The sequence below is a fragment of the Phaethon lepturus genome, unplaced genomic scaffold (assembly GCF_000687285.1).
Source record: "Phaethon lepturus isolate BGI_N335 unplaced genomic scaffold, ASM68728v1 scaffold14790, whole genome shotgun sequence".
In the NCBI taxonomy this organism is placed as follows: Eukaryota; Metazoa; Chordata; class Aves; order Phaethontiformes; family Phaethontidae; genus Phaethon; species Phaethon lepturus.
Window position 1 is genome coordinate 1 of NW_010512703.1, and position 15,164 is coordinate 15,164.

At 40.5% G+C, this 15,164-nt stretch overlaps 1 protein-coding gene across 1 annotated transcript in view; it reads right to left on the reverse strand.

Annotated features, from left to right (window-relative positions):
- Nucleotides 1-3,207: 3,207 nt before the first annotated feature.
- Nucleotides 3,208-15,164, reverse strand: part of LOC104621397 (transient receptor potential cation channel subfamily M member 3) — a gene marked incomplete at both ends in the record, with an annotated part of 84,051 nt that continues 72,094 nt past the window's right edge. Inside the window, 4 exons of the mRNA XM_010287872.1 lie at nt 3,208-3,348; nt 10,722-10,889; nt 13,402-13,630; nt 14,479-14,768. Coding sequence (XP_010286174.1) covers nt 3,208-3,348; nt 10,722-10,889; nt 13,402-13,630; nt 14,479-14,768 — 828 coding nt within the window. The remainder of the gene's footprint in view (nt 3,349-10,721; nt 10,890-13,401; nt 13,631-14,478; nt 14,769-15,164) is intronic.

Consider the following 15,164-nt stretch of genomic DNA (forward strand, 5'->3'; position numbering starts at 1 on the left):
CCTTAATGATTCTGTGATTCTGTGACTTTCAGTGTAACAAGGGGCTTTTGCTGCTTCTTTATTTTGTTTTGAGGTGTTGTGGGTTTTTGGTTTTGGTTCTGGTTTTTTTTTGGTGTCAATCCACATTTACTGAAAATTGCTGAAAATTTTTGTTCGGGAAAAAAAAGTAAAGAGAAAAAGTGTCTTGATTTATGAATAAAATAATGCTGAAACTGCACCACTTTAACCCAAGAAACAAGCCCTTCAGATAGTGACGACCTCCTTCTCCCTTCCCAGACCTGAGACCTGTAACTTGCTCCTGCCTTCCAGGAGGATGTCCTGATCCCACACTGAGGTCAAACCTCAGTACAGCTGCCCATGCTGGTTGGTACTCAAGATTCTTTGAAAGCACTACTACACAAGTAGCTGAACCCTCTTTTTCTTGCTTTTACATGGCTTGACAAAGAGCTAGGGGCTACCATTTGACCCTTGAGGGCAGTACATGAAGAAACTAAGGAGAGGAATGCCTGTTAAGAAGTTTCTAGGGTGGGTTGCTTCCTGTCCTCCTATGGATGCTGTCCCATTCTGTATGAAATACTCAAACACTCATTATGGCAAGGGACAAACCTGGAAATTGTACCACCAGGAGAGTGCTTCAGGAGGGAGACTACCCTCCCCTTTTCTCATTGATTGCAATAATTCAATGATCATAAAGTAAAGTGGTCCCAAAATGCAAAACTTAGGGCAAAGCTGTTTTGATGTTTAGAAAATGACTCTTACTCGGGGTTCAATTTCCTCTGCAGCTATTCCTCCTCAGAAGCAGTAAAAATGTGGCCTCTTACATCCTGCTAGCATCTCAGCCTAAAGCTAATAGTTAAAAGGGGAAGGCCATCCTCTTCGCAAGCAATCTATGAGATGAAACCTTTGAATCACGGTTTTCAGTGCAACAGCCACAAAACAGAACAGAGTAGTTGACTTTCGAAATTACTGCGTGTCCAGAGAGAAGGGCTAAAGTTTTTTTAATTGACAAAAAGCTGTTTATTTTGGCTCATCTGCTGGCCAAAATGTGACTTACTGAAAGACACCCACATGTAACACACTCTTGCGTATATTAAGAATGAAGGTGTATATAGCTGTAGAGTAATAGCAGATTGGTAGATACAGAATAATAAAATTATTTTAAATGGCATACAATAGCCATAACTATAGCCACTGTTCTTGCATTTTGTACTGTGGAATGTAAGATTTGGAGGATTTCTTTTGAGTCTATGATTAGTATTTCTGCCTGTGTGCTTGTAAAAAGTGTGATAGGCTGTGCAATTTTAACCTTTGTCTAAAAGTTGTTTTGCTTTTAGTCTCCAGGAGTTTCTTAATATACTCAACTGGTCAAGCACTGCAGCGAGAATCCACCTTGATTTGCTCTTCAAGTTCAGTGTAGACAAGATCCATCTTTAATAAATGACCTGGATTGAGACCTGCCTTGGGACATATAACTGCAGGAACAGGTCTAAATGAAAATGCAATATTGATCTTCTCCCATTTCAGTATTGAACTAACAGGGAGAGCCAGGATGGTTCATTCTGTTTACAGTGTAAAGACTTTTCTGGATATGCATAATACGCATTGCAATTGATAATGAGACGAGGCTGCTGATGAGCAGTTTCTAGACTCACCAGTCTGATTAATGTTCTGTGGCCACACAGTTCAGCAAGTAGTTACTCCAAGTTGCCAAACTGCAGCTATTTGCTAGCATAAGCTGTCCACCACAGTTTAGTCTCTGTTGGTGTGAGTTGTTCCTGCTGTCTGTAGATGTATTGCCTGGATCTCAGCAAGGCAATTTTTCATATAAGAAGTCAGCTGCAGTGGACATACGTTTTGATAAGATAGACTTAGAAATCACTAATAATGGAAAGTCTATCATCTCCTTACACTGTTTATGACAGTACTTCTCAGAGCAGTCAGAAACTGTTTCCTAACATCTTCCCTAGAGCTGCCTTGCTGCAGTTTAAACCACTACTTCTTGTCCTGTTCAGCAAGCGTTTGGAGATTATTATATTTTGTTCCTCTCTGCAGCTACTTACACATATTTGAAGACAGTTGCATTCCTTCAGCAGACTTCTTTTGTCCAGAGAAAACCTCACTTCCTTAAATCTTTCCCCTCAACTCATGTTTTACAGACCTCTGGAAACATTTTTCAATCTAGTCCATATTTATAACATGATGCAGAAGCTGAACTAGGATAAAATATTCCAGCCAAGGAAACTGGAGGATTACTTTCTGTGTTCATTTTACTTTTTGATCTCATTCTTACATTCTAGTGCAATTAGCAAATTTAACAACTAATCTCTATTCCATCATCCAAGTTTTGAATGAAAATATCAGATAACACCTCATGTAGGAAAGACTCAAATGGAACCCTTTCCAATCCCTGCTTCCAGCTTGATAGTGAATAATTAATATCTACTCTTGAGGACTAATTGCCAAAAAGCTTTGTATCTACATAGTAACTTTAATATAGCAGTTACTAATTTTTTCTGTGAGAATACCCTGTAAAGTTTTTGATATTGTCTTTAGTCAAAATATATGACATACTGTTTTTTCTTCTCCATCTGCAAGGTCTGTTTCTTTATAACATGGGCAGGTAATACTGATTTGACATAATTTGTCCATGAAAAAAGTACATTAGCTGCTACTCATGTCTTTGTTATCTTGTGGGTACTTAAACAAACAGTTTGAGAGACATTCTGCAGACTAGTCAAAACAGAACAAAGGAAAAAATGTTCCAAGAAAAGATGTGCTCTATCTGCTTCTTTTTTTCATAAATTGTTATACAATTTGATATCCTGATTCAGCCCAGCCTCCTCTTGGGCTTACTATTGGGAGCTCTCCTATTGGGATTTCTCCTATAGGGAATTCCTTGGGAGCACTGACTGCAGCAAACTGCCACTTATTGTTTTGTATTTGAAGAAAAACATACACAGGCATTCAAATTTTAACCATTAACCTCCTGAATGAAATGGTAGTCTTTAGAAGTCTTAGACTTGCTCAAGACTTGCTAGACTTGCTAGCTGACCTCCACAAAAGATTTTTATTAAAATTTTATTTACAGGTAAGCCCTCCAATGCACTCAGAGGCAGACATTTAGTGAAACACACAAGACGACCATAATGCATTTTCAGAATTTGTCCAAACAGTAGTAATAGTAATATAACAGGAAAGATTTCTTACTGTGTAAAACCAAAATTTAACGATGGGAGCATTGTAGAACTCATAAATCTTTCTTCCAACAGGGATCAGTCTGTGCCTGCTCTGAACTTCCTCTTCCTCTTTCTTTCTTGAGGACTCTCCATTCCCTCGTCCCAGCATTGCCTACAAGAAAGGACATTTTTGTGTTTCTTTTTTTGTGAAAGACAAATTAAGCTTTTTTTTTTAAATTTCAAAAGGAGACTATTCAAAACTTCTCTGATTTCTTGATATTTAGACAAAACCAGGTGTCCATAGCTAGGTGTAAAATGCTTTGTTTTCAGATTATCTTTTTTGCAGGGAAGCTGCTGTTTAATACTTTATGAACTGAAAAAGCAATGCTTTGGCAACAACTGCCAGCACCAGTGTGAAATCGTTGACTGGTGAACAAAAAATGAGATGTGGAGAACATTTCTCCTTTTTGCTGTGTGGACAGCAAAAATTTTACCTGACAACAGCTTTGTCTGGTGTACTTCTATACAACAAACAGATGCACACAGAAAACAGATAAGTTTTGGGTTTAAACAAAGAGAAGTTCATAAGGCTGAGACTGAGAGAGAACAACAGGGGGAAAGATGAGTTGGCAGTTGCTGGACTGGAAGCAATGAAGCCAGTGACTCTTTTTATATTGAACACCGGATCTGTCACAGGCAATGATCCCACAGTGAACTTCACATGGACGTAGAGGACTAACCAGTAGAGTTCACTGCAGCATTAAGGCCTTGGATTGAAAGATCCTTCCACATGGTTGTAGCTTCTTCCATAATGAAGTTCCAGACTGCTCATGCACTGCTTCTGTTATGCTTGATCTCATGGTTACCACTGCAATTCAGACTCACTGAAGAGCTATGCTGAGCTCCAGAAACACATACTTAAGAAGTCCTCAGCTGTAAGTGCAAACCTAACAGGCAAAAGACGGTAATATTTTGTTTACTCTTAGCTTCATGGTCAGCTGCAGACTTCATAGTCAGCTGCTGAGAGGTGGAAGGGGTGACTAAACTGTATATTCACTGAAGTTAATGCTTAAAAGGTGTTTCTTTGTATTTAGAGTACAGTGTGATCTATTAAATGTTCTTTGTGAAACAATTCTTTTGTGAATAGTAGACTGAGTGGATTTTAGGTCACTGTGCCCTGGGCAAGTTCTTACGATTTAGTTTGTGGCAGCACCTATAGATTGTAGCAATCCTACACATGAAAGCAATTGAGATAAAACTGTCCTATCTAATTATGCAGGGATTGCACGGTGATGCTTTTATTTAAATATTTCTAGAATGTTTTTCTACAAGTAGATCAAAGCACATTGCTACTTTTATGTTAACTGAAGCAAACTTTCCCCATCACCGAAGATGATATTGTTCTCATCTGCAAATTAAAATGTGGAAGACCAAGCCAAATTAGATGCCAGGCATATTGTCTTTCAATAAAGAGGTTCTTCTTTTATCTATGTCTGTGCTCTTTGATTCAACAGGATGTTCAGCACATACTTAACTAATCAGCTTCAGGTGAGCTATTTGATCTGGTTCTAGTGCCCTACAGGAACAGGACAGGCAATTCTCACACATATAAAAGTAAGAATCACAATCTTTCCTTTTTTTCCTTTTTTTTTAGGTCTCATGTGGAGATACTCGTATAGGTCTGTGGCCCTGTAAAATAGTAATTTGTAATGATAAACAGGTGACCACTTTTTTTTTCTTTCAGGCAGTGTAGATATTTGTAACATTATTAGGAGCATGTGTGGTCCTAGATAGCTCCTGCGTAATATTTCTCTTTCATTTAATTTATGCAGTTAGTTTTTTCCACTGGTATTATTACTTTCCACATGGTTCCTTATATTCTTGAATTTGACTATGCACAGATGTTGCCCTGCACATTTTTCATCAAAATAGAACAAAGATTGAGGACACAAGTATACTGCACTGAAACTAACCTGCTGAGATTTTCTTCAAACTGTAGTCTGCCTTGATGAAGCTACCTACTTCCCTTAAGTTTTTATGCCTACAGAATTCTAAATTCATTGCCATAAATGCAGATAAAACAATGCATGTTAAAAAATTAAATATCCATCCTGCTGATTCTCACAGAGCCCATAAAACCCCCTCAAAAGTCCATCAAGAGCTTTGTTAAAAAGGAAAAAGATGAAGTGGTTGTTAAGCAGAGGAGAGAGTTCTTTTTAGATAAGCAAAATGTCTGCAAGAACATGAGACTTAGTGAATATAACTATAGTGGCAGCGATTACACAACTTTCACAGAACTCCATGTATCATTATCTGAAGTCTACAGATCTAAAGTGATTCCCTGATCTATATCGGGGAATGTTTATTTGGGAAAAAAAGTGGCATATGATCTGAATGCTTGGGAAAATTATAGTCCAAGAAGGTACTAATTTCTTTGCTTCTCTCTATCACCTGACACTGTTTCAGGGAAAACTGCCATCTGGTGCTAGAGTTTTCTGTAGCTTTTCCCAAGGCTTTGTCTCTGCTGTCCTCTGGTGCTCAAGAATTTTGCAGCAGAGTGAAAATGAATACTGGCAATTTTAACGAATGAGCAGTGCTGTGCTTTAGTGAAAAAGATTGTTTTACAGAGTTTAAATCCTTCACAATTTTATAAATTTGCTAATTCTGAGGGACCCTTAGCTCTTACTGGAATCAGAGAGTGTGAACGTTTTTAGGATAATGCTCTTTTAGTATCTGGATTTATGCTTTAGTTCATGGATACTGATTTCCCATTTGATATTGCTTTCTTGTTGATAATGAGGCTGTAATTTTATCTTGCTGTAATTATTTTTGAAATAATTGTATTGTATAATACTAACCTCTCCCCTCCCCCATGCTACAGATGGGGAATTGCTCTGAGATGGCCAGGGATTAGATTTGACCTGATGTCCCCGATTGTTAATTATATCACAGTGTTAACAAATTGAAAAGCCTCCCCATTAGAAACATGCAGAAATAGCTTATGTGAGTTTGTTAACAGAATAGCTGCAATGCTGAATGTGAACAAATGTGTTTTTGCTTGGAGGCGGAAGCAATAGGGTGGGAATAACTCAAGACACTGCTCTGTGTGGGCGGCATCTCTTTCTCTAATACACAATTTTATCCATGATTCACCATGAGTCATGCAAGGTAAACCCGACAGCAGCTCAACTACATTGTAAAGTACGGTACAACTGCATCATTTTAGCCTGAGGGGATTGATGTGCGCATAGTTTTTTTCATGGAGATTTTTTCTAATCAGGATTCTGTTTCTTCGTTGTTGTTGTTCCCCCCCTCCCCCCGCCTCTGTTTTATGTAAGACCATTCAGTGATAGGGAACCAGGACAGTTTGGGGTTGTGCATTTTTGCATTAGTATATGTTAATGATCCTATAACATATTTCTCTGTTTATAATTAAATAACAGGAATTTCAGTCCTGCTAGAATGATCACAGGCTCTTCAAATTTTATCCTCAGTGGAATCTATGTGGTACATATAGCCTTAACCCCTATTCACACAGAACTGGTGTGGAAAAGGCAATAGCTAGGTGGGTACACTATACCTCTCCCTCTGCACACCCCGTTGTACCCTGCGCTACGTATGGAAATGCTGCCTCCGCGGTAGTTGTTCTAGGGCTACTGTTCTCTGCTTTGAAATACTGGTAGGAAAAACGGTTTAATGCCTTTAAGTTACAGGTGTGTAAAATTGGATTTTTCATATGCTCAATGGTTCTTGAAGGTGAATACAGAGGAGCAGGTCTAAAGTACCGGCAGCTCAGTCATTCTGGCTGCTGAGCATGGCGAAGGACACGGAGAGTGCCAGAGCAGTTGTGTGGTGGTGTTGTGGGGGGTTTCCAAAACCCTTGGAGAAATGGAGGGAAATCCCTCCTTATGGAGAGGGCCAGCACTTTTGCCTCGTGACCACTGGCAGAGTCTCCCACTGCTGTTTTCCATGAGCTGAAGGGGTGCCTTGCTGCTGGCATGTGCGATGCTGCAAGCACTGTCCCCCAACAGGGTGGGTGAGATGGGCTTGGGGCAGGAGGACACTAGTCTTCAACCTTTCCTATCTTAAGAATTGTATTTTTAGTGATACAATATTTGGTTAGTTCTTGCCACAGAGAAAAGGCTAAGCAGACATACTACAGATGAGACAACATGAGCCCAGAAGCATACACAACTAAGTTTGCTGCTGCTGAAAAGTCCTAACTCAGACTCTTAGTGAAGTTCAAACTTCCTATATGATGTGGAAAATTAGAAAAAAAAAAAATCAAAACAACAACTGAAACATCTTCTAAAGGACTTCTTAGATGAGTTATTCTGTGTTCTGAAATAAGACCAATTACCAGCAAATGGTAATAATAATATCCAAACAATAAGGCACTGAATAGGGATGAGGATGCTCCTCGTTAGGGCTTCCAGAACCAGTGTTATTTTGGAAGGAGGGTAGACTGCTGGGGTTTCTGACTGACCTAAAAATCAGCAACTAATTAAGGCCCTGGTTAGGACATTGTACAAATACAAAATGTCCCTGGCCTTTAGACTCCTCTATGTCTAATATTCAGGATTAATGACTGGCAGCTCCATGCATAAACTGCGGTAAATTCCTTGACGCTGAGGGAGTGGTGATGAGAGCAGAATTCAAGGGTGTTTTTGTGAGTGGCTGCTATAGGGAAAGTCTGTTGCCTTGCATCTAGGTGTTAAAGAAATGTGTGCCCAGCACTCTCATATATCTGTTATGAAGTTAAAAGCAGGTGTGAGTAACAAGTAGTTTACAGTGAAAAAACACTACATCTTTATAGTACATCCAAGTGTTCAGCTACCCACCAGATCCTTTGAGAAGAGTGTAAAATGAATACATACTCGCATGCACCCATGCGGAGACTGACTTCGCTGTTGCCGTAGTCTGTGTGATCACATTCTTCTGTGCAAATGAGGTGTAAAATAGGGCAAAAATCACTGAGGCCCTGGACCTCACCCACTCTGCACAAGTGCAGTCCAGAGGAAGAAACTGACTCTTTTGGCCTATCATTAGTCACTTGGGCTTAGCAGTGCACAACACGTAAGACTTCAGAAGAAATCAGTGAAGAGACCTTAACGAGATATGATCTCTTTATCTTAGCAGTACTTTTACAAAGATGTATTTGTTGGGTATGATTAGAAATACAGCTAGGCAGATTGTTTAGATGTTAAATTATTTGGTAGAAATGGGCTTTTAAAGTGACCAAAATGATTTTTAGTTTGTTTTGTTTGTTTAAGCTTTAAGCTGAACAAAGTTCTGAAACCCAAACCATGGAAAAATTTTGAAAATATTTTAAACAACCATATGCCAATTAAGTAAGTGAATAAAATAAAACTGTAGTCATCACAGAAAAAAAAATCTGTTTGTTTGTCCTGAAAGGAAAGAATGTGGAGGAAAATATGCAGGTCATTCTGAATACAATAGTCACGAGCTACGGTTAGGGTGAGTGAGTGATCTATTGAGCCAGAGTTCATTTGTGAACATTTACATGTTTACAATGTTTACACCAGTAAACATCTGTGATATCACACACTTAATATAAGTGTGGCTAAAGGGAAACTTCACAAAGGTATTTCCCAGTCTTGCAAGCATCCTTTCATCAGTGCAGAAGAGATCCAAACTAACTTATGCTGGACTATTGGACTATGGCTGGAATAACACAAAACTTCAATCTAAAATATCTTCTTATATTTAAAACATGTCCGGTAGGAACGCTCTTGCTGACACAGTGCCTGAGGGTGACTAAATATAACTGGCCATGGCATCTTACCACAGAAATATATGCAAAGGTCTCTTTGCTAGCAAATTATCTCTCCTCACTACTGAAGAGCACCTGAGTGAAGAAGCTGTGTTAGAAGCTTCTAGAAGTCCTAAAGCACAGTACAGATGATATGCAGAAATATTAAGTCAGCAGTAGTGTACCAAACATATTGTTTCTAAACTTGCTGGACTACACAGAAACAGTTCTTACTTTATAAAAAAAGCCGTAAGTGTCTGAAACTTCACTAGAATGATGCATCAAATTTAGAAAGAATTAAGGGCAGAGTCAATGACAAAAAATAGCAGTAGGACTGTCAGCACATAGAAGGGAGAAGGAAGGGAACATCTAAGACTTCCCTGGAAAAGCAGATCCAGTTCACACATCACTTCCTTGTAGCAGGAATCAGAAGGTAAAAAGGAAACACAGTATTGTAGACAAGAAACCAGGAGCTGGGATAACTGCAGAGAGATGGAAATGACTTCCTCCCCAAATTTCTCCCCATTGCCAAGAAAAAGGCAGCTTGCAAAGCGCCTATCTGATTTCAATAGGCACTTCGTAAGTGGATCAGAAGCCAGGGATAGTAAATTGCAATCAATAGCTAACAAGCAGAGAATGGCCCATTGCTGCTATTCTGGCTTCTGGTCCTTCCCAACAGCCAGGTTCTTGCCTGCAAACGGGTCCTGTAGGTGGGTCTTGTGGGCCGCTCCTTCGGCTTGCCTGCATATTGGGTCCTGTAGGCAGGTCCTTCTGCCTGCCTGCAGACGGGGTCCTGTGGGCAGCTCCTGCTGTTTGCCTGTGGGAAACAGTCTGTTTTTTTGGTTTTTTTGTTTTGTTTTTTTTTTTAAATTAACCAGGAAAATCCTTTTTACTTCTATGCCTCTATCCTGAATGTGACCAACTGGGGTTAAGTTTTAAGTCTTTCAAAGACACCACAATTAAACCCAAACAAAAGCAAACTGAACGAAGCTAAGGCAGGTCTGATAGCTCAGGTAATTGCCCAAATTAAAAAGTGTCAAACAAGTCTGAGAACAGGAGACTGGAAGCAGGTGACTTGTATAGTTTTCACAGCTTTAGCTATTTGATTCTCTTTGTGGTGCAAATTATTCCTCTAAGGCTATGTTACTAATACAGACAACTCCTTTGTTACACAATTCTGCTGAGCTGCAGAAGCCCTTAGTAAGGGCTGAGCTGTCTAGCTGCTTGCTAATGTCTTCAGTGGATTAAAAATTGCATGTGTGCATGTGTGAGAGGCACTGACCACAAATTCATAAAGAATTCTGAAAAACGCTTTCTTCATTTTTTTTGCCTGTTTGCGCATTTACTTGCCCTCTAATGAAGTTAACTAAAAGAAAAAAAAGATCTCTAGCTTCTATGAGTCTTTGGGCCCTTCCACCCAAAGGAAGACTTAGCGAGCTGTTTTTCTACCAGAGGCCCATTCATCTATTATGGCTGAGTGTTTTCAATTCTGAAATCTCATTAATTTATTTCAGACAACATGGCATCAAATGGAATCAAAGTAAGAGGATATTACACCACAACATGATGCTTCAGCATCACCATGCACTGCTGCAACATCAAGACACAATAATGTCAATTTGTCTGGTTTGAGACCCTCTGAGGAGAGGGGATTGTTAGGGGTGGTAACCTATCATCTGCTAAATTTATCTGTCGGACAGCCTGCAACACCCATAGAGGTGGGAATAACAAATTGACCGCACTGAGGCTGGTGATTTATTGTCAGCACTTACGGTGAGTTCCATGTCCTCATCCTCTTTTTCTTTCACTGGCTTCTCTGGTTCCTCTGGCTCCTTCTCTTGGAGATGGATCTCGTTGGCTTGGGACATGTAAGGCATATCATCTTTGTTCTTGAACTCCAAGCTGAGGATTGAAGGAGGAAGTAGAATTCCTAGAATTACCTAAAGCAATGATAATGATAACAATAATCATCACAGTAAACAGATTAGGATCATGATGGTTACTTAGTATCAAGTGGAACAACTCCCTCAGGACATTTAGGAAAAGACATACATGCATGCGTGTGAGTTTCTATGATAATAGAGTATTTGTCACCTGGGGTGATATTTTCAGAGCTCCGTACTGAAACAAAGCACGTAACGTCTATTTACCACTGCTGTGGGTGCTAAGGCTAATTGCCTCTCTTGAGTATTTCATCTGTTTGCTCATCAGATGCGTATTGTTACATACTAGAATATATTTACAAAATATGACTTAAGGTCAATGGCAGGTGGGCTCCTGGGAGTGTTCAGACCTCAGACCTGCAAATTTCTGCATTTTAAATAATAGACAGTATCAGTGTAAATGACATGCAAGCAGTATTAATTTCTACAGAGAAGGTTAACAGGTCTCAAGCTCTCTGTGTCCATGCTTAATGCACGCAGGTAGTCAAGGTGTAAGTGTGTGTGGATCTGAGGAGATAAGGCAAAGCAATAGCAATAGCAGATGCTGATGTGCTTAGCTATGCGGTCCCCTTAGATTGTGCTCCAGTAACCTGTAAGCCATGTAATGCTCATGTTAATGCCAGCTCTTTCTTTTCTGCCTTCCCTTTCTTATGATGTGGGAGTGCAGAAACCATTAACATTACCTTGTGTGGACACACGTAATGAACAATGCTTGGGGTTAAATCAGTAGTACAGCTGAAGAGATAACATAGTAATACAAAAAGAAGTGATCTGTCTGTATTCACAAGCACAATAGCTTTTCCTGGTTTTGCTGCAATCTCATGGAAACTTACTTTGTTATAAATCTCTCCCTAAATGACAGTGAAACCAGAGAGTTAGCTTGTTGGCAGGTCAGGAAGGGTGACTGCTTGTGCTTATCATATTGACAGACAGCATGTATGTTGTTGAAACCATCCAAACTACTGCGATTAGGAGCAGTTAGCGTATATGAATGCTGTGCCCAGCCTCAGAAGAGCTACGCACCAGGCTGCCCGCACTGCTCCTGCACTTGGCTTGTTGCAAAAGGATGTGTCCAGGGAGAGGGGATTATGGGCAGACCTGGCTTCCTAGAGAGGCTATATTTAAGAATAGGCAGGATTAACAAATTGCCTCTCCCCCTCCCATTGGTCCTATACATTCTAAAGAATTATATTCAGCCTGCTTGCCATTTGCCAGTTTTGATGGGAGAAGATTGCTCGTGGGCAATAACAGGCCCTGATAATGAGCTTCAGTGAAATAAAACACAGACTAGAAACTGAGTAAAGGATCCTTGTGGAGCCCTGATGTTCCAAGAAGCTGAAAGGAAACAGGGTCTGTTACCTTCCGTTATTCATTGTGAAGGACAGGTCTATCTCACAGCTTAAGAGATGCATGCTGCAAAGAAGAAAGCATGCAGTGGGAAATGAGCTGCTGCACTGATCCCCATCTACCCAGGTTGAATATCTGCAAAGCCAAGCAGTGAACAAGGCAGCAGTCCCGCTGAAGGGCAATGAGCTTATGAGTTGAGTCAGAAAAACAGGTAGTAAAGATGTCTCCAAATGTGAGAATGCTTTCTGTCTGTAAGCAGATATCTACGCGTATCTATTTAGGCACAGCTCCTGCAGGAGGATGATGAGAATGGTATCAGCCACTTATTCTCATTCATCACTGTCACTGGATTAGACCCAGTACAATAATGTTGCACGTACTCAAAACATTCTTGCCGTTACTGAACATCTTTTCCCACAGCAAAACAGCTGAGCAACTACCACTTTTCACACACAGGATTAATGCAGGAGAGAGAACCCCTTCACAGAAAATATTTCTCAGTCATCTGGGAGGAAGAGGCAATTCCTGGTTCTGTACTGACTGGTGAGTACTTTGGTGAAGGTGAAAGTTGCCAGCCCATGGACACAAATTGACCTCCCAGAATTCACCTTGCTCTGTTAGCAGTTTCGCTAACTGTGGGAATAAAGCTTAAACAGCTTTGAAAATTGAATTATCCTCTAAATCCTCTAAGGTAGTCCCTTCAGGTCAGTCATCAGGAAGATTGGCAGGGGATTGCAAGAAAATTTGTACTGCTTGCTTTGGCCTGTCTGGGGAAGGTTGTCAGATCAGCGCCTTTCACTAGCAGTTAATTCACCTACCTATCCTTTTTCTTTATTTATCGTTAAAAACCTTAGCTAACTCCATATGTACCCAGGCAGGGTGACATGCTAACCTCCTGGCTCAATTCTTATTCTGATAACTCTCACTGATGTTTTGAAGGGGCTTTGAGAAAGATGATGAAAGTAACCTGCTTTGAACTTGGGTTTGCGATAGCTCCCTGTTGAAAAACCGAACACAGGAAGAATATATCCTGCTTAATGTCACTACAAATAAGCACCTGAAATCTCGTTAACTGAGCCAATTATTACTGATTTGTTGTGAGACCCGTCACCATCTATTAGAACTCCTCAGACTGTTAATTTTATTTTAAAACAGTGCTGACCTTTAGGCCAGAATTTTTGCGCATCCGGAGACGACCCATCCACATGTCTGTGAGCAGCATTTGGCTGCAAGTGTGAGCAATGAAGTCCCTGTGCTTGGCTGCCACTGCGAGCTGCAGGCACGTGGCATTGCTCCAGTTCTTCAGCTCGTAGGTCAGCAGTTTCATTGCAAGTTGCTCGTCCTGCTTGTACGACTGGTCCAACAGCTCCACCGCCAACTGGCCAAAGTCCCTGCAACAGAGGGACATTTGATCATTCCCATTAGCCCAAGCAGCCCGCTGCAGAAAACACCCCTCTGCAACTGACAGCCTCTGCAAGGAGGGCATCACCTTCCATCATGCAAGTCGTGATGTTCACTGTACACATGGCAACCCACATTTTCAAAAGTGAGTGGCTAATGGCAGGCATATAAATAAGTGCCCCGATTTAGCAGTGATGAGCACCCACACCTACCAGCTGTCTGTTCCCACCTGCCTGCCCACCTCCCTGATATTTTCTAGCTGAAATCCTTTGGTTATCTGCAGCTTAGAGGATTGCTTCTGTGTTGTTTGTTCATGGCTTTGTGGTCAAGTCTCCTTGAAAAAGGAGTGTCCAATACCCTTTTTAAATTCTGTGTCTCAGACTTTTAACATCAGGAAAGATTATTATGGAATCTAGTATCTTGGCTTGCTCACCTAACTAAGCATGAGCTCTTGGTTACTTAACACTTCTGCCCGAATATTATGTTCATAAGGATTTCAACAATTGTTCTGCTTGGGATGAACAAAGTGTCTTGAAAAAGCACAGAGAAAGGTTGTAGCCTGAATTTTGAGGACTCAGGGAGAACACGTAGACAATACAGATATTTCATTGCCTTCTTGACACCTTCTCATTTCAGAAGTTATACTGCTAGCAGCTCTGCTTCTCTGACAGACAGATTGCCATTTAGACTTTCTCTAAAGGGACTGCATTTTTCGTATGAGTTAGAAATGAAGGCAAGGTACAGATAAGCAAATTTCAGGCAGGATCAGCAGCCTCCTTCCCTTCTTTTATTTTATTTTCCTTTTAGCCCAGGAAAGTGTATATGAAAGAAAATTCACCTGGAATTACGGTTCAGCTCTTGGGATATATCATCCACCATGTCGTTTTCTGATGCTTCATGGGCCATGGCTTTGCAGAGTTTACAGGCCACCAGTGCTTTAGCCATAGCCTCTTCCCCATGCTGCCAAAAGAAGAGGGCCATCTTCTGACGCTTCATCAGCACAGCCCACACCATCAGCTCATGGAATGGGAAGGGGAAATGATTGATTTCAGGGTCATCCAAATCAATATCAACTTCTTCTTCTCTTTTTTTTGTTGTTTTCCTCCCTTGCCGCAAAGGGACATCATCCTGTGAGAATTGTAGAGAAATTTTTTTCACCAGTGAAGGAACCAAATCAATTCACACAATGCACTAGAGTCAGTACCTGAGATGTCAAAAGCATTCACTGCAGGCCAGCCCCTTCAGCTTTTTTTGACAAAATATTTAGCACAGGAAATCGATGAAAAAACTATTGGTCCATGCACTGTAATTAAGAAACCAGTAACCCCATACCTAAACACAGGAAAAAAGAGCTTTGGACTATCACTCTAAACTGTTCTCTCTCCCTAAGAACACAGAGCACAATCACGCAATATCCAGAACCATTTTGGAAAAGCCACCATGAAAATAAAGCTAAGAGTTCACTCCAAAGATAACATCTATTGTAATGCAATGTAATGCATCCACCTCATTCCACCTCCAGAA